Below are 20,115 nucleotides of genomic sequence, written 5' to 3' on the forward strand. Positions count from 1 at the left end.
CACTAACCTTAACTCTTTTAGCTAACCCTAACCCTAACCCTAACTTTAACCCTTTGACCTAACTCCTAAACTTAACCGTAACCGTAACCCCAACTCCTAGCCTAGCTAACTAGTTAACGCTAGCCACCTAGCTATACTTCATAACATATCATATGTTTTGCAAATTCGTAACATATTTTGTAATATATCATATGAAATTTGTGATGGACATCCACAAATGAATACAACCATACGAAAATTGAGTGTCTGAGATTTACGTACAGAATAATACGAAATGCTCTGAGACCAGATTGCCTAGGCAGAAGTCACCCAATGACAAAATCCTTACTTGAGATCCACATACTCAAACTTATTTTGCATAGATAAATAAAGCATTAACACAAGTTGTTTAACTTCCATGCAAATCAGATCAGATCAGTTTCTGTGAGATCTCTATATAACTGATGTTGTTTCCTCTCGTCTCTCTCTCTTCTCCTAGGTGACTACAGACCTGAGACAGAAGTGTACAGACTCCCACACGGGGACGTCAGCCTCAGCCCCCCTGGCTGCTGGGATCATCGCACTGGCTCTGGAAGCCAAGTGAGTTATCTCTGTTACACTCTAATATCTCCGTTAACCTGCCATCTCTCACACGAGAATATCTCATCATCTCTCTCTACAACATCTCTATTCAATTCGTCTCTCAATAGAATACAGTCTCTCAATATCATAAGACAACCGACTGGAAAAGAGTAGTGTGTGGTGGAAGGTGAGTCTGGCATGGCCAGCCAGTGATCAGTTCTGTAGACTAAACTCTTAAAAACAAAAGGTGCTAAGTACAACCATATAGGATTCTTCGGTTAGTCCCCATTGGGAACCCTTTTTGGTGCTAGTTAGAATCCTTTGCAGATTGTAGAGTCTAGAGCCCAACCAATATGGGATTTCTGAGTCCGATAATGATACCGATTTTAGGGAGGCAAAAGTCACCAATTACTGATATATACTGTAGATAGTCAAATATATCTATGGCAGTGGATAAGAAAGCAGAAGTGTAGGTTTTTTAACAAAATATCAAAATTAACATTATTTAACAACATTTGATTTGTAGTTCACATGATAACCACCAAAAAGCAACTATATCCTCTATAAATACAAAACAATTGTTCAGTTTACCTTCTTAGGTTTGTGAAGATGTATCTATCTATGGCTGTGGATAAGAATGCAGAAGTGTTTGTGCTGAAGTACCACAAGCACATAAATAAACAAGGGGCTGAATGAATTAAACTTTGTGTCAAATAAATCTGAAACTGCACTGTTCCCAAGTTCACAAATGTTGCTGTGAAATGCAGTAACATGCAGTTTGTCATGTCACCACTACATGTTAGCATTTGTACTGAGTATATTCATTACAGTGCTTTACAACAGTCAAATGTCATGTAAAGAAACAATTTATGGCAACCCTGCAATGAGAGGGGTACTACTTACTTACTTGAACAATCAGAGGAGGGAGTGTGATGGGGAGACGAGAGACATGCATTTATTTTATGTAGTGATCCATCAATGATTTGGTTATTTATTAGATATAATAAAACTAACCATTCTAAATGCAAAGTGGTAATCGGATGTCTTATTCAAACTCAGCTTGCGAGCTTATCATGATGTTTGCCCTTACTCATAGTTACTTGTCTTAACCCAAAATAGGTTTACTCCAATAGCTGCATTGTTTTTAAAATGGCATGAAGACAAACAAATTGACACATCTTGAGTTTTTATTTTATTTTCAAAATCCACAATTTAAACATACAGAGTGTCACAGAAATGTCCATTTGATTTTGGGATAATTTAAGATGAAAGCTTCAACCGTGTTACTTTATTTGTCACTTAGGCACTTTATTTAACTTAACATACCCTTGCAGTCCGCCAGTTTCTATCTCTGTACAAAGGCATGGTCTTCAAGCTATGGAAGATGGCAAAACATTGAATTTGCACTTTTCTAGACACCCAAAGCTCTTTAGAATGTAAGGGGAAACTCACCACCCTTACCCCAATTACCCCACATGGCCCATCCACTCGCCTCTACAGAGGACAAAAGTAACAGTTTTACATTTTTGTTTTCTACAAATATTTTGTTACACATTATTCATACAGTTTACATGCTTTTTTTACGGTCATTCAACTTGTAATTCCAAGTTGGAAGCTCTGGCATTTTTCTAGAGCTCCAAATGTCTGAGCTGAAGATCACTGACATCATGATTTGACCTAGTTTTTTTCCCAGGTTTCTAGTTGTCTTGAAAGCACCAATACTCTTGCAATGCCATGGGATCTTTAGTGACCACAGAGTTGTGACCACAGAGTTGGAACATCCGTTTAAAGCACCATCTTCTTCAAGTTCTTAACACTTAAACATCATTAAAATGTAATGAATGTTGTAAAAGTGTTTGGTATAAATTATAGTGATTTGTCTTTGAACTTACTGGCTTGTTCTTGTTAATTTCAGCAGCATATTTTTCTTTGGCTTTTGATTTTCTGTCTTTCCCTGGTGGCATTCATTGTCTTTGTGCCCACAACTTGAAAGTGAACACAATTGAATGGGAGACATTTACACTCCCAACTGAGTTTTTTTCCTGACAAAGGTTGTGTATCTATTGAAGGTCGTTCAGAAATTATTCACACCCCTTGACTTTTTCTACATTTTGTTACGTTACAGCCTTATTCTAAAATGGAGTAAATCGTTTTTTTCCTCATCAATCTACACACAATACCCCATAATGACAAAGCAAAAACAGTTTTATTTATTTTTTGATAATTGATTTTAAAAAACACTGAAATATCACATTTACATAAGTATTCAGACCCTTTACTCAGTACTTTGTTGAAGCACCTTTGGCAGCGATTATAGTCTCGAGTCTTCTTGGGTATGACGCTACAAGCTTGGCACACCTGTATTTGAGGAGTTTCTCCTATTCTTCTCTACAGATCCTCTCAAGCTTTGTCAAGTTGTATGGGGAGCGTCGCTGCACAGCTATTTTCAGGTCTCTCCAGAGATGTTGGATCGGGTTTAAGTCCGGGTACTGGCTGGGCCACTCAAGGACATTTAGAGACTTGTCCCGAAGCCACTCCTGTGTTGTCTTTGCTGTGTGCTTAGGGTCTGAGGTCTGAGGTCCTGAGCGCTCTGGAATAGGTTTTGATCAAGGATCTCTCTGTACTTTGTTCTGTTACTCTTTCCCTCGGTCATGACTAGTCTCCCATTCCCTGCCGCTGAAAAACATCCCCACAGCATGATGCTGCCACCACCATGCATCTCACGGTAATTGACCATTAATTAACATAAACACATGTAGCATCTCCTGGCTTCCACACATTCCACACATTTGAAAAAGTATAATAAATCCATGTAATATAGCCTACACATTCACAATAAATCCATTATTTATTTTAGACAGGTCTAAAGAAGCATGATATAAAGAAAATGTAGTCTATTTCAGAAGAAAAGATTAGCATACTCTGAGTTGTCCTTATGTTAGGGCCTGATGTGGCGGTGCCAAATGGCTGTGGGCTACACTAGTTAATTTAGCAGACAGGATTTGTTTATAATTCTGTTTCATTATTTTATATTATTTTATAGTATGAAGAATACAATTGAGAAAAGCTGAATTTAATAAACATATTTTCTCCAAACGATTTAAATTAAACTTCTATATGTTTAATTTAGAATTATTAATGTAACTCTAGTTGTTCTACAAATGTTGGGCTATATGTTTTCATTTATAATACATTGTAAGGCTACAAGATGAGACTCAAATGATGATTTGAAAAAAGTTGCTTGAAAGGCATGAGCTCTGCTTTTTTGCGCAAGTTGTACACACTCTAATACTCTCTCATTCACAATTTGACAAGCACTTGATAATGCCTCAAATTACATGGCAGCATCTCCTTTGTGGCCATAATGCACCCTAAAAAAATCCATGCCTTTTGCAGCCCGGAGAGCAGCATTTGCCCTGATTGTGCTGCGCAATCCGAAGCGTCTCTCACTCGCATGGCTCTCCATCACATGATCGGGTCTTTCTCACAGGATACAAGTTAAGACAGACACATCAGCAACGCAACTGCAAGCGTCCTTATCCAATTCCGAGGTGCATATTGAAGATATTGGATGAACTGTCCACATGTACTTTTTGTCAGCCAACAAGATGAGTAGGCCTAACAAATAGCAAAGCACTAGCCTATGTCAATCTACTATCCCCCATAGTACAAAAGTCAACCTATTATATTCTGTGCGAGAAATAAATATTCCAAATAGTCTGTGACAGTTGTGGGTTGCGATAGATTGTAAATTAATACAACCACTAGCATTACAGACAGAAAAAAAAAAAAAAAAAAAAATTTATGCAAAGTAGCTAACGCAACAGATCAGAACGTTTTGCTTAAAAGGTTGATAAACTATTAGGCTATTTTTTTCCACATTATAAGCGCAGCAATGCACAGATAGTAGGCTAAAAGCGCGAATGTTCCATTAGCGGAAAATACCATTATCAAAAGTGACCGCAAATGCAATTATGCATGTAATGCTTTTATTATAAAGGTGCATTTTTATGATGAAAATGAGTTTGCAGTCACTTAGAAATTAAGCACATTTTTTGTCCATTAAAATAACATCAAATTGATCATAAATGCAGTGTATACATTGTTAATGTTGTTCTGGCTCAAAATGGCCAGAAACAAAGAACTTGCTTCTGAAACTTGTCAGTCTATTCTTGTTCTGAGAAATAAAGGCTATTACATGTGAGAAATTGCAAAGAAACTGAAGCTCTCATACAAGGCTGTGTACTACTCCCTTCACAGCGCAAACTGTCTCTAACCAGAATAGAAAGAGGAGTGGGAGGCCCCGGTGCACAACTGAGCAAGAGGACAAGTACATTAGAGTGTCTAGTTTGAGAAATAGACGCCTCACAAGTCCTCAACTGTCAGCTTCATTAAATAGTACCCACAAAACACCAGTCTCAAAGTCAACAGTGCGGAGGCGACTCCGGGATGCTGGCCTTCTAGGCAGTTCCTTTATCCAGTGTCTGTGTTATTTTACCCATCTTCATCTTTTCTTTCTTTTGGCCAGTCTGAGATATGGCTTTTTCTTTCCAACTCAGCCTATAAGGCCATCATCCCGGAGTCGCCTCTTCACTGTTGCGCAACATTGAAGTGTTTAATTAGATTGTCAAAAACGTTTGCATTGATGTCAGAGTGATTAGAGGGCCAATAGAGTGCTGAGTACCAGGCAGTTAGCAACTTTGGTAGGCTACTAATGACCAGCAGCATCAGAGCTTGGAAGCCTAATTACCGTGACTAAATGGTCATGTGGAATTTGACTGCCTTCATGACTCGTGACCGCTGGTGTGGCGGTAATATGGTCACCGCAACAGCCCTACCCAGACGTGCTTGGCATTCAGGCCAAATAGTTTCATAAGACCAGAAAATCTTGTTTCTAACGGTCTGAGAACCCTTCAGGTGCCTTTTGGCAAACTCCATTTGAGCTGTCATGTGCCTTTTACTGAGGATTGGCTTCCATCTGGCCACTCTACCATAAAGGCCTGATTGGTGAAGTGCTGCAGAGATAGTTGTCCTTCTGCAAGGTTTTCCCATCTCCACAGAGGAACTCTGGAGCTCTGTCAGAGAGACCATTGGGTTCTTGGTCACCTCCCTGACCAAGACCCTTCAACGCTGATTGCTCAGTTTGGCCGGGCTGCCAGCTCTAGGTAGAGTCTTGGTGGTTCCAAACTTCTTCCATTTAAGAATAATGGAGGCCACTGTGTTCTTGGGGACCTTCAATGCAGAAATGTTTTGGTACCCTTCCCCAGATCTGTGCCTCGACACAATCCTGTCTCGGAGCTCTAAGGACAATTCCTTCGACCCCATGGCTTGGTTTTTGCTCTGACATGCACTGTCAACTGTGGGACCTTATATAGACAGGTGTGTGCCTTTCCAAATCATGTCCAATCAATTTAATTTACCACAGGTGGACTCCAATCAAGTTGTAGAAACATCTGAAGGATGATCAATGGAAACAGGATGCACATGAGCTCAATTTTGAGTCTCATAGCAAAGGGTCTGAATACTTATGGAAATAAGGTAATTTCTTATTTTTTTATGTATACATTTGCTAGCATTTCTAAAAATAAAATAAATGTTTTTCCTTTGACATTATTGGGTATTGTGTGTAGATTGATGAGGAAAACATGTATTTAATCAATTTTAGAATAGAGCTATAAGGTAACACAATGTGGCAAAGGTCAAGGGGTCTGAATACTTTCCATATGCACTGTGTCTGTCAAGTCCCTCAGTCGAGCAGTGAATTTCAATCACAGATTCAACCACAAAGACCAGGGAGGTTTTGCAATGCCTCACTAAGAAGGGCACCTATTGGTAGATGGGTCAAAATAAAAAAGCAGGCATTGAATATCTCTTTGACCATGGTGAAGTTATTCATTACGCTTTGGATGGTGGATGGAGTAACTACATGCGTCCTTCCTGTCAATGTTCTAGGTGAATGGAATAAGGCGGAGTCAGGCTCAGGACACAGGTATGAGTAAAGCCACGATATTTACTCAAATTCAACAAATATCCAACAAGGATAAACATAAACAATCCAGATCACGTACACGGAACCACTTGACAAAAACAATCACGCACAAAACAACAGGGGAAGCCAGAGGGTTAAATAAGGAACACTGATATTGGAATGGAAACCAGGTGAGTATAATGAAGACAAAACAAAACAAAAATGAAACATGGATCGGTGGTGACAAGAAAGCAGGTGACGTCAACCGCCGAACGCCGCCCAAACAAGGAGAGGGACCAACTTCGGCGGAAGTCGTGACACTTCCTAACTCAGTCGCCGGAGAGGAAGGAAACCGCTCAGGGATTTCACCATGAGGCCAATGGTGACTTTAAAACAGTGAATGGAGTTTAATGGCTGTGGTAGGAGACAATTGAGGATGGATCAACAACATTGTAGTTACTCCACAATACTAACCTAATTGACAGAGTGAAAGAAGGAGGCTTGTATAGAATAAAAAATATTCCAAAACATCCATCCTGTTTGCAACAAGGCATTAAAGTAATAATGCAAAAAATATGGCAAAGCAATTCACATTTTCTCCTGAATACAAAGTGCTGTGTTTGGGGCAAATCCAATACAACACATTATTGAGTAACAATCTACTTATTTTCAAGCATAGTGGTTATGGGTATGCTTGTAATCATTACGTTTTTCAGGATAACAAAAAAAAAAGAATGGAGCTAAGTACAGGCTAAATCATAGAGAAAAACCTGGTTCAGTCTGCTTTCCACCAGACTCTGGAAGAGGAATTCACTTTCAGCAGGACAATAACCTAAAACACAAGTCTAAATCTACACTGGAGTTTCTTACCAAGAAGACAGTGAATGTTCCTGAGTGGCCAAGATACAGTTTTGACTTATCTACTTGAAAATGTATGGCTTGACCTGAAAATGGTTGTCTAGCAATGTTCAACAAATGTTGCACAATCCAGGTGTGAAAATCTCTTTGAGACTTACCCAGAAAGACTGTAATCACTGCCAAATTATTGACAAAGTATCTTCAAAGTATTGACTCATCGGTGTGAATACTTATGTAAATTAGATATTTCTGTATTTCAATTTAAATACAATTTCTAAAAACATATTTTCAGTTTGTCAATATGGGGTATTGTGTGTAGATGAGTGAGGGAACAAATATATTTAATCCATTTTGAATTCAGGCTGTAACACAACAAAATGGGGAATAAATCAAGGGATATGAATACTTTCTGAATGCACTGTATGTTACTATTAGGATGAAAGGCTTTTAGGGAAACTAACAAAATGAGAGGGTCATGGCTAGAAGGGATCCAACTTTAGTCAGAATTTACTTTTCGTAGCGGGTTTATAACTTACACAGCAGTTAGGAGAATAAACGTGTCAGGTTAGGAGAATTAGGTTAAGGTTAGGAAAAGGGTTAGAATAAAATCTACTTTAGACTTAAATTTGACAAAAGCTTGATTCCATCTAGACCTGATCCAATGTGAGCTTGTTATGACAAGCACACACTAGCTGTTCATTATGAAAATGTTTTCTTTCTGAAACTATCATGTAAATTACACTGTTATTCAATACAAAATGTATCAGCTATATATTTCAAATGTAAATGGCATGCACTGATGACTGAAAACATTCATGCAGGAAAATGCTTGCCACACTGGTTTTAGTCACACACGTTCTAGTTTAGTTAGCTACAGTTGAAGTCGGAAGTTTACATACACCTTAGCCAAATACATTTAAACTCAGTTTTTCACAATTCCTGACATTTAATCCTAGTAGAAATTCCCTGTTTTAGGTCAGTTAGGATCACCACTTTATTTTAAGAATGTGAAATGTCCGAATAATGGTAGAGAGAAGGATTTATTTAAGCTTTTATTTCTTTCATAACATTCCCAGTGGGTCAGAAGTTTACATACACTCAATTAGTATTTGGTAGCATTGCCTTTAAATTGTTTAACTTGGGTCAAATGTTGTGGGTAGCCTTCCACAAGCTTCCCACAATAAGTTGGGTGAATTTTGGCCCATTCCTCCTGACAGAGCTGGTGTAACTGAGTCAGGTTTGTAGGCCTCCTTGCTCGCACATGCTTTTTCAGTTCTGCCCACACATTTTCTCTATGATTGAGGTCAGAGCTTTGTCAGGGCTTTGTGATGGCCACTCCAATACCTTGACTTTGTTGTCCTTAAGCCATTTTGACACAACTTTGGAAGTATGCTTGGGGTCAATGTCCATTCGGAAGACTCATTTGCGACCAAGCTTTAACTTCCTGACTGATGTCTCGAGATGTTGCTTCAAAATATCCACATAATTGTCGTCCCTCATGACGCCATCTATTTTGTGAAATGCACCAGTCCCTCCTGCAGCAAAGCACCCCCATAACATGATGCTGCCACCCCCGTGCTTCACGGTTGGGATGGTGTTCTTCGGCTTGCAAGCCTCCCCCTTTTTCCTCCAAACATAACGATGGTCATTATGGCCAAACAGTTCTATTTTTGTTTCATCAGACCAGAGGACATTTCTCCAAAAAGTGCGATCTTTGTCCCCATGTGCAGTTGCAAACCGTAGTCTGGCTTTTTATGGCTGTTTTGGAGCAGTGGCTTCTTCCTTGCTGAGTGGCCTTTCAGGTTATGTCGATATAGGACTCGTTTTACTGTGGATATAGATATTTTGTACCTGTTTCCTCCAGCATCTTCACAAGGTTCTTTGCTGTTGTTCTGGGATTGATTTGCACTTTTCGCACCAAAGTACGGTCATCTCTAGGAGACAGAATGCATCTGCATCCTGAGCGGTATGACGGCTGTATGGTCCCATTGTAACGGCTTTCTTCCTGGGAAGGAGAGGACCAAAGCGCAGCGTGGTGAGTGTTAAAATCTTTAATAAAGACGAATACCGAGAACACTACAAATATACAAAACAATAAATGTGAAAACTGAAACAGTCCTGTGTGGTGAAACAAACACAGACACAGAAATAATCACCCACAAACCCCAACACAAAACAAGCTACCTAAATATGGTTCTCAATCAGAGACAATGACTAACACCTGCCTCTGATTGAGAACCATATCAGGCCAACCACAGAAACAGACAAACTAGACACACAACATAGAATGCCCACCCAGCTCACGTCCTGACCAACACTAAAACAAGGAAAACACACAAGAACTATGGTCAGAACGTGACACCCATGGTGTTTATACTTGCGTACTGTTGTTTGTACAGATGAACGTGGTACCTTCAGGTATTTGGCAATTGCTCCCAAGGATGAACCGGACTTGTGGAGGTCTACAGTTTTTTTCTGAGATCTTGGCTGATTTCTTTTGATTTTCCCATCTGTGCAAGCAAATGGCCTGAATGACAGATCTGCGCCAACTGTCTTGTTTTTTGCAGATTGCATATTTTGATTGCAAACTAAATAAGACCACAAACATAATAGGCCGAGACAAAGGGTGATATTTTTTGTATGAAGGAAGTCCAGTGCTCACACATTAAGTAGCACAGATCGCTGGCTAGTCTAACTACCTTGCTGGCTAGATAGAGCCTAACTACATTGCTGGCTAGCTATCCAGCTAACGTTAACTAGGTGAACTAGTTAACATTTGATGAGGAGACGTATTTGTTCAGTCTATGTTTATAATGTCTATGTCTATGCTGTCCGGTCCTCTGGCAGTCTCTATGGGGGTGCCACAGGGTTCAATTCTCGGGCCGACTCTTTTCTCTGTATATATCAATGATGTTGCTCTTGCTGCGGGTGATTCCCTGATCCACCTCTACGCAGACGACACCATTCTATATACTTCCGGCCCGTCCTTGGACACTGTGCTATCTAACCTCCAAACGAGCTTCAATGCCATACAACACTCCTTCCGTGGCCTCCAACTGCTCTTAAACGCTAGTAAAACCAAATGCATGCTTTTCAACCGTTCGCTGCCTGCACCCGCACACCTGACTAGCATCACCACCCTGGATGGTTCCGACCTTGAATATGTGGACATATATAAGTACCTAGGTGTCTGGCTAGACTGTAAACTCTCCTTCCAGACTCATATCAAACATCTCCAATCGAAAATCAAATCTAGAGTCGGCTTTCTATTCCGCAACAAAGCCTCCTTCACTCACGCCGCCAAACTTACCCTAGTAAAACTGACTATCCTACCGATCCTCGACTTCGGCGATGTCATCTACAAAATTGCTTCCAACACTCTACTCAGCAAACTGGATGCAGTTTATCACAGTGCCATCCGTTTTGTCACTAAAGCACCTTATACCACCCACCACTGCGACCTGTATGCTCTAGTCGGCTGGCCCTCGCTACATATTCGTCGCCAGACCCACTGGCTCCAGGTCATCTACAAGTCCATGCTAGGTAAAGCTCCGCCTTATCTCAGTTCACTGGTCACGATGGCAACACCCACCCGTAGCACGCGCTCCAGCAGGTGTATCTCACTGATCATCCCTAAAGCCAACACTTCATTTTCTGCTCTTTTGCATACCAATATCTCTACCTGTACATGACCATCTGATCATTTATCACTCCAGTGTTAATCTGCAAAATTGTAATTATTCGCCTACCTCCTCATGCCTTTTGCACACAATGTATATAGACTCCCTTTTTTTCTACTGTGTTATTGACTTGTTAATTGTTTACTCCATGTGAAACTCTGTGTTGTCTGTTCACACTGCTATGCTTTATCTTGGCAAGGTCGCAGTTGCAAATGAGAACTTGTTCTCAACTAGCCTACCTAGTTAAATAAAGGTGAAATAAAAATAAAATTAAAATAATATTGGCGCTTTATTTGTGGAATAAAGACCGAAACAAATATTTCTATGAAAGGCTAATATCCATAGTCACGGGAAGAAGTTTGGGCGTGGGGGCCAACACACTACTTTTGTGAAAATGTTTTAACTAAATTCATTTAAGTGTTTACCAACAATTGTCCTTTCAGTCTGATAATTGTCTGTACAGAACACTTTATCAGATAATACTTGTGGAATATAAACACTTGCTTGATATGTTTTCCAGTTTCTTGAAACACTTTGTAAATGCCACTTATTTCTTTGTTAAAACTGAGATGGTCTATTCATTCCTTTTCCATTTTAGTAGCACTCTTATCCAGAGCCACTTACAGTAGTGAGTGCATACATGTTCATAATGGTCACCCAATGGAATTGAACCCACAACCCTAGCATTGCAAACACAATGCTCTACCAACTGAACCACATCATCACAAACCACTTGATATCTCAATGTACTCAATTACTGTATTGCGCATTGCTTTTCTTCTTGGTGATGAAAAGTCTACAGGTACAAACCCTCCAGGCAAGCTTCAATGCCATACAACTCTCCTTCCGTGGCCTCCAATTGCTCTTAAATACAAGTAAAACTAAAAGCATGCTCTTCAACCGATCGCTACCTGCACCTACCAGCCTGTCCAACATCACTACTCTGGATGGCTCTGACTTAGAATACGTGGACAACTACAAATACTTAGGTGTCTGGTTAGACTGTAAACTCTCCTTCCAGACCCATATCAAACATCTCCAATCCAAAGTGAAATCTAGAATTGGCTTCTTATTTCGCAACAAAGCATCCTTCACTCATGCTGCCAAACATACCCTTGTAAAACTGACCATCCTACCAGTCCTCGACTTTGGCGATGTCATTTACAAAATAGCCTCCAATACCCTACTCAACAAATTGGATGCAGTCTATCACAGTGCAATCCGTTTTATCACCAAAGCCCCATATACTACCCACCATTGCGACCTGTACGCTCTCGTTGGCTGGCCCTCGCTTCATACTCGTCGCCAAACCCACTGGCTCCATGTCATCTACAAGACCCTGCTAGGTAAAGTCCCCCTTATCTCAGCTCGCTGGTCACCATAGCATCTCCCACCTGTAGCACACGCTCCAGCAGGTATATCTCTCTAGTCACCCCCAAAACCAATTCTTTCTTTGGCCGCCTCTCCTTCCAGTTCTCTGCTGCCAATGACTGGAACGAACTACAAAAATCTCTGAAACTGGAAACACTTATCTCCCTCACTAGCTTTAAGCACCAACTGTCAGAGCAGCTCACAGATTACTGCACCTGTACATAGCCCACCTATAATTTAGCCCAAACAACTACCTCTTTCCCAACTGTATTTAATTTTAATTTATTTATTTATTTTGCTCCTTTGCACCCCATTATTTTTATTTCTACTTTGCACATTCTTCCATTGCAAAACTACCATTCCAGTGTTTTACTTGCTATATTGTATTTACTTTGCCACCATGGCCTTTTTTGCCTTTACCTCCCTTCTCACCTCATTTGCTCACATTGTATATAGACTTGTTTATACTGTATTATTGACTGTATGTTTGTTTTACTCCATGTGTAACTCTGTGTCGTTGTATCTGTCGAACTGCTTTGCTTTATCTTGGCCAGGTCGCAATTGTAAATGAGAACTTGTTCTCAACTTGCCTACCTGGTTAAATAAAGGTAAAATAAAATAAATAAAAAAACAAAGCTAGATGACCAGCCTATGTACAATGCGGTAATGTACATTTACAATAAGTGGTTTGTAAGTGATTGTTTTCCATGTTATTTAATCAAGAAAAATATTTCACCCTCCCAGAGTGCAAAGAACCTTGGCGTGACCCTGCAAACATCAAAGTAGTGACTTGCTAATACAGGTTCTTGCTATACAACATCAGTAGAGTACAACCTTACCGCACACAGGAAGAGGCGCAAGTCCTAACCCAGGCACTTGTCCTCTCCTGTTTAGATTACTGCAACTAGCTGTTCGCTGGGCTTCCCGCTTGTGCCATCAAACCCCTGCAACTTATCCAGAATGCTGCAGCCTGCCTGGTTTTCAACTTTCCCAAGTTCTCTCATGTCACCCCGCTCCTCCGCACACTCCACTGGCTTCCAGTCGAAGCTCGCATCCACCACAAGACCATGGTACTTGCCTACGGAGCAGCAAGAGGACTTGCCCCTCCCTACCATCAGGCTATGCTCAAACCCTACATCCCAACCTGAGCAGTCCACCACCTCAGGTTTCTTGGCCCTCCCACCACTACAGGAGGGCAGCTCCCGCTCAGCCCAGTCCAAGAACTTCTTTGTCCTGGCACTCCAATGGTGGAACCAGCTTCCTGCTGAATCTAGAACAGCAGAGTCCCTGCCCATCTTATGAAAACATTTGAAACCCTACCTCTTCAAACAGTGTCTTAAATAATCCTCTACTTTCTATGTAGTTTCTATGCCTGTGATATGTGTTTGTCCCACCTAGCTATCTTAAGATGAATGCCCTAACTGTAAGTCGCTTTGGATAAGAGTGTCTGCCAAATGACTAAAATATTAAAATGTAAATGGATGTTTTGTGTCTTTGCCCATAACTTTGCACCTTTTGATGTAAATGTTAATGACCATATCATATGTAAATGACCATATCATAGCTGACATCATCTTAACTTTATTCATTATTTATTATTACGGGAAAATATGCTCACAACAAGATCATTATTTACAATTTAATGGCAAGCTAATTATAGAAAATAGCTTACGGTTGGTTGTGAGTGTGACAAAATAAAAGCAGGGCCTTTTACCTGAGAATTTTAGAACTTGGGCACTGTCTCGTTGGCCTAACATTATATCCTAATTTGACTTTAGTGCAGGTCATGTTATTATTCACATTACCGTCTCTGGTAAACACACACTATATCAAATAAAATCAATGTTTATTTGTCACATGTACAGGATACCGAAGGTGTAAACGGTACAGATAACGGTTACTTGCATCGTGGAGTCTTTTATTTAGATGTGTAGCTAGCTAAACAGTGAACCATAATCCCAACTCATAATGTTACTACCATGCATGAATCTGCAGATAACTGAAGTTCACCAACTAGGTTCAATGTTAGCTAGCTAGCTAACATTAGGCTATAACTAGCAATTGCTTTTTGAGATACAAAATAATATTACTACACAGATCATACACCAACTAATGTTAGCTAGCTAGCTAACAGTACGCTTTAACTTGCAATGAAAATTACTTTCTGACTAAATTCGAACATGTAGTATCTGAAAATGTGGCTAGCTAGACTCTCTGACCCGTATACATCGCTTCTCCCTCTCTGTCACGGATATCATGGTTGCCCTTAGTTTGAAGATGTAATCCAGAGACAGGTGTTTTATACAAAGCCTTCTGTGTGTTCTCTTTTCGACTCCCTCCGCAAATTTGCAAACTCCAGAATTTTCTTCATCTCCTTAGCTATCATACTGTTTCCACCGGGCATTCCACTGATTTCAAAACTCAGTCAACTTCTTCATTGCAGAAGCATGCTACATGGCAGACCAATCCGAACTCATCTCTCGGCATGTCCAGCCCATCCTGTCTCTTACAATTCCAACTATCCTGCAAGATACTGTTCTTAACCTTTTCACACGTAGCAACAAACGGGTGTGATCATTCTACAGTGGTCCCTGCAGCGTATGCTCAAACCGGTTTGATTAATGTCCAGTTTCAATTGACGAAACAGTCAGCATTTGAGCTAGCCACACTGTTTTTTCACAGAAACATTTTGCACAAACACAGTCCGTACAAAGTTATGTCCTGAATGTGACAAGTTTATTTTTGAATGCAATGTTCAGACATTCACAGAAGTAGCAACAGCATACACAATCATCCAAACCGGAAAATGTAAGATAGATTAGTCCTGGCACTAACTGAGGAAATATTGACGTAACACAAGCGGTCATATTTACATAACTCTCGGCAGACAGAAATCACAATATGAATGAGCTAATAGCAATTACTATTTATAATTCATCACATCACAAGTGAGCTCAACATTGATCAAAATAATTGAGCAAAACACTTTCTAGAAGTCGAAAGTAATGCAATGATGGATAGTTTGGGTAGTCGAAGAAGCCGGTGTTTGGAGGATATATTGGCACGGCTGTTGTTAGGCAAACCGTGCCAATATATTCTCTAAACACCGGCTTCGAGGGCATTATCACTTTTATACAACGGGTTACCAACATATTCAAATTATTTTCTGAAAAATGTAATTTTGATTAATTTATTCATACTATTTCATCCTTCCACAAGATATAGCCCCGTCACAAATATAGGTTTGCTACCGAAGCCGGCTGGACATTTGTTCTATCGGTTCGGTTGCTAAAAATGAGACCCAATCGTTCAGTCTTTTTGTTATGTATCTATGGACGCGACCCAGTTGCTCATTCTAAGTGTTCCATTGCCATACTGGCTGGCAACATTCTTATCCCTTGCTTGCTATCTAGCCAAATATGGCTAACTTACAGACAGAATAACAGCAAAGTAGCTGCATTTGCATTTGTTTATGCTGTTTTCTAGTAACTAGAATTTGGATGCATCCATAACAATGAGCTAATGAGGCGCAATTTCGCCTGGCATAGAAAATGTGCTCACTCGTCCGAACACTGTTGTTCAGAGGCGCTAGCCAACAACACAGCTAACACAATCACTTCAAACTGAAGCTGGAAAGACTGCAAACTAGCTGCACTTCATTTCATTTGACCTTTTTTCAATTAACATTTCTTTGTATATATCCATAAAAATTATGCCAGTTGATTTATGATTTCGACTGAATGAGAAACGATGCCTGTCTGTACGTCTCGTCCCGACACATTCGTTACTATGGGACAGATGGAGATCGAAAGTGAATATTGAAACAATGTTGCAAATGTCAGGCGAGACAGACAGCAAGGTTTATACAAATCTCCGCTGTTGAAAACTAAATGTTAGTCTAAATGAAATGTTAGATAATGTCTAGATGCTTTTTATAGTGGAGATCTAGTTTATAAATTCGCTAGACTGGGCTGATGAGACAGTGGATTGCGTAGTCAGATGGAACAGAGTAAATAGGCTTTTTAATGTCATAGATTTAGCTGGTGGTAACTTGTGCAATATACACGGGCTGGAATGCAGTTCTAACCAATCAGCATTCAGGATTAGACCCACCCATTGTATAATATGATGTTAAAGGTTCTAGGTAGAACACTTTGCCTTTACAAGATCCCTTGTCTTCTTAAAAGGCTTCTTCAGATAAAAACGGTTCTTGGTAAAACTATCCCTCCACAAAGAACCCTTTTGGAACCTTTTGAGATATAGCCACTGTCAAACACACTCCACCACCACCCCTCCACCCACACACATACACACATACACAGTGCTTGACTTGGGCAGGAGCACACCAGAGCTGAGTACCGACAGCTAAATGCTCTACTGCTTGAGCTTCTGTTCATCTTAGAGAATATTACCTCACAAGTATTGTGGAGCTCCTGCGCCTAAATATAAACAGTACCGGTACTCAAAATGGGTACTGGCACCTATTTCAGTCCAACTCAAGCATTGCACATACACACATACAGTACAAACATATACTGCATACTGGTAGTCATTGCCAATCCTCCATCCACTGCAGCAACAGTGAAGGGCATTGTGAAGGCATGGAGGAAGTTTGCTTCAATATACAGACAATGACAGTCCAAACCCAATAATTATCCAAAGTGTAGATCACCTCAACATTTCCCCAGAGAGAGCAAAGCAGGGCAGCTTGTATTTCCTCAGGAGATGGAATTCATGTAGATGGAATCATTTAATAGGGACGGCACTGTTTTTCCAGCGAGGTGGCATTGATTGGATGGAGTTTCATGTCTATTAATAATACATGAGAGTGTGAGACGTGAATGCTGATGGAGGGAGTGTGTGGATGTGGAAGGTTGTTGAGGTGAGAGTCTGCTGCTGCCTCTACTGCTGTCGCGCTGCGGAGTGGATCTATTGCTTCTATTTTTGTCTTGGCCCGGCGCACGGCGGCGAGCAGCGAGGTGAGCAGTAAACCCATGTGATTCATGGTTTGATTATCTTCGCCCGCAGTCCTCAATTTCTCTGCTCACTACAAAGGCATATGCTTCATTAACGTCTAGTCCACTCTGCTCTACCTACCTACCTCCGCTAAATCAGCTGGAGAGATTTAATATGACCCTTGTACTTAGTGCAATGTGACCTGTCCCAAGAACAAAATCATTAGGAGCTACATGAAGGCTAGTTGTCATTACTGACTGCTTTACTGGTGCTCCACTGTGGATAGCACCAAGTTCACACAGCTGGCCTGACCACGTGATCTGCCCCGAAATTACGAAGACAGTTGAAAACAGCCACTCAAAAGAGCGATACCACAGAGGGAAATATTTCAGCTCAGCTTGCTGTACAGTACCCTGTTATCCTACTATGAAGTTTTACTGTGTTTTCTCACCATTAAACACCAGTGTTTATGGCTACCTTTATAACGGTGCTGTTACTGGACACTGCTATTAAAACATTATGGACCACTTCCATTTCACAGCTTTGGGACCGACATGTCCCTGATATATCCCTCAGGCCTCTAGTGGTGATTTATGCATCTTTTTTGTATTGTATGTCTTTATCTTTCTTATCTGCCTGTAGTATGAACCTGATATGGAGGGATATCTCACTCACTAGAATATCTCTGTTAAGCTCTCCTCTCTTTGATTAGAATATCTCTAACATAAGAATACAAATATCTTCGTCTCTCTCTGTATAGTATGAACCTGACATGGAGGGACATGCAGCACCTGGTGGTGAGAACCTCTCACCCCGCCCACCTCAGCACGGACGACTGGAGTACCAATGGAGTGGGCCGCAGAGGTAACAGGAAAGCTCTCATTGGACATGCCTTGGATAACTGAACAACATGATAAATGGACTCACTTGACTCTTCATAACTTCTCTCATGCTTTTTCTGTTTCTCAGTGAGTCATTCGTATGGGTATGGTCTGCTGGATGCAGGGGCCATGGTGGCTCTCGCTCAGAACTGGACAAGTGTGGGCCCACAGCACCAGTGTGTTCTCACCATGCTCTCAGAGCCTAGGGACATAAGCAGCCGGCTGCTGTTCAGTAAGACATTGGACGCCTGCTGGGGCAAACCAGAGTATGTCAGCTCTCTGGAGCACGTCCAGGCCCGCCTCACTCTCTCCTACAACCACAGAGGAAACCTGGCTATACACCTCATCAGCCCCCTAGGGACACGCTCTACCCTGCTGGCACCCAGGTACTCTCACACGCACACATCTACTGTAGAAATACAAAGGAAACGTCATCAACCTCATACAGTATCAGTCCGCTAGATACACAATCCCCCAGGTAAACAGACGTTCACAGAAAAACACATGCAGTGCTTGTTGTTTTTCATCTCTGTTCGCTTGAAGTGCTGTGTATTTTTGACAGCCGGTCTGGGAGGTATTGTTCTTGAAGAGCCCTGCACTGTTCAGGGCGGTTGCTATGAGATGAATGTTTTCGGCCGTGAACCCTAACTACTCTCTGTTTCTCTCTCTGTTTTTTCTCTCTTCTCCCCCTCTATCCTTGTCTCCCCCCTCTCCCTCCCCTCTCTCTCTTTCTCCTGTCTCCCTTTCTATCACCTCTTTCTCTCCCCCTTTCACTCTCCCCCTCGCACTCTCTCCCAATGTCTCTCTCTCTCTCTCTCTCTCTACCCCTCCTTCTCTCTCCCCCTCGCTCTCCCTCCTTATGTCTCTTTCTATCTCCCCCTCTCTCTCTCTTGCCCTCTTTTTAGGCCTAAAGACTACTCATCAGAGGGATTTAATGACTGGGCCTTCATGACCACCCACTCGTGGGATGAGGACCCTCGAGGGGAGTGGACCCTGGAGATAGAGAACGTCTCAGAACAAGGGAACGACTATGGTAACAGGACATCTGTGTACCTTCATACCCCTCCTCATATACACCAGAGGCTCAGTGCTCCTCTATTCTTTCTCCTTTCCCTCCTCCTCACTCCAGAAGGTCTCCTCTGATGTTGTTTGTTGCAGTATCAGTGTAACAGGGGAAATAAGATGAGTGCTTCTCTCTACTCCCTCCACCTCCCCTTCATCCCTATTCCTGTCCACACTATATCACTTCACTCGCCTTTTCTCTCTCTCTCTCAATTCAAAGGGGCTTTATTGGCATATGTTTACATTGTGTAAGTGAAATAGATAATAAACGATAGTGAAATAGAGTGAAATAGAAAAAAGTGAAATAGAAAATGAACAGTAAACATTACACTCACAAAAGTTCCAAAGGAATAGAGACATTGTCATATTATGGCTATATACAGTGTTGTAACAATGTACAAATAGTTAAAGTACAAAGGGGAAAATAAATCAACATAAATATGGGTTGTATTTACAATGGTGTTTGTTCTTCACTGGTTGCCTTTTTCTTGTTGCAACAAGAAGTATTTCACCCAATATATATGGGATTTTATCAAAATAGGATTTGTTTTCAAATTCTTTGTGGGTCTGTGTAATCTGAGAGAAATGTGTGTCTCTAACATTTGACAGGAGGTTAGGAAGTGCTGCTCAGTTTCCACCTCATTTTGTGGGCAGTGTGCACATAGCCTGTCTTCTTTTGAGAGCCAGGTCTGCCTTTGGCGGCCTCTCTTAATAGCAAGGCTATGCTCACTGAGTCTGTATATGTTCAAAGCTTTCCTTCATTTTGGGTCAGTCACAG

The 20,115-nt window shown here is 41.0% G+C and overlaps 1 protein-coding gene across 2 annotated transcripts in view; it reads left to right on the forward strand.

The window, feature by feature from the left end:
• Window positions 1-20,115, forward strand: part of furinb (furin (paired basic amino acid cleaving enzyme) b) — a 180,206-nt gene that overhangs the window by 154,141 nt on the left and 5,950 nt on the right. For both annotated transcript variants that reach the window (XM_024379709.2, XM_024379711.2), the window contains exons 10-13: window positions 479-579; window positions 18,155-18,258; window positions 18,364-18,661; window positions 19,181-19,308. In XM_024379709.2, coding sequence (XP_024235477.1) covers window positions 479-579; window positions 18,155-18,258; window positions 18,364-18,661; window positions 19,181-19,308 — 631 coding nt within the window. The remainder of the gene's footprint in view (window positions 1-478; window positions 580-18,154; window positions 18,259-18,363; window positions 18,662-19,180; window positions 19,309-20,115) is intronic.

This window comes from Oncorhynchus tshawytscha, linkage group LG19, assembly GCF_018296145.1.
Source record: "Oncorhynchus tshawytscha isolate Ot180627B linkage group LG19, Otsh_v2.0, whole genome shotgun sequence".
Taxonomy (NCBI): Eukaryota; Metazoa; Chordata; class Actinopteri; order Salmoniformes; family Salmonidae; genus Oncorhynchus; species Oncorhynchus tshawytscha.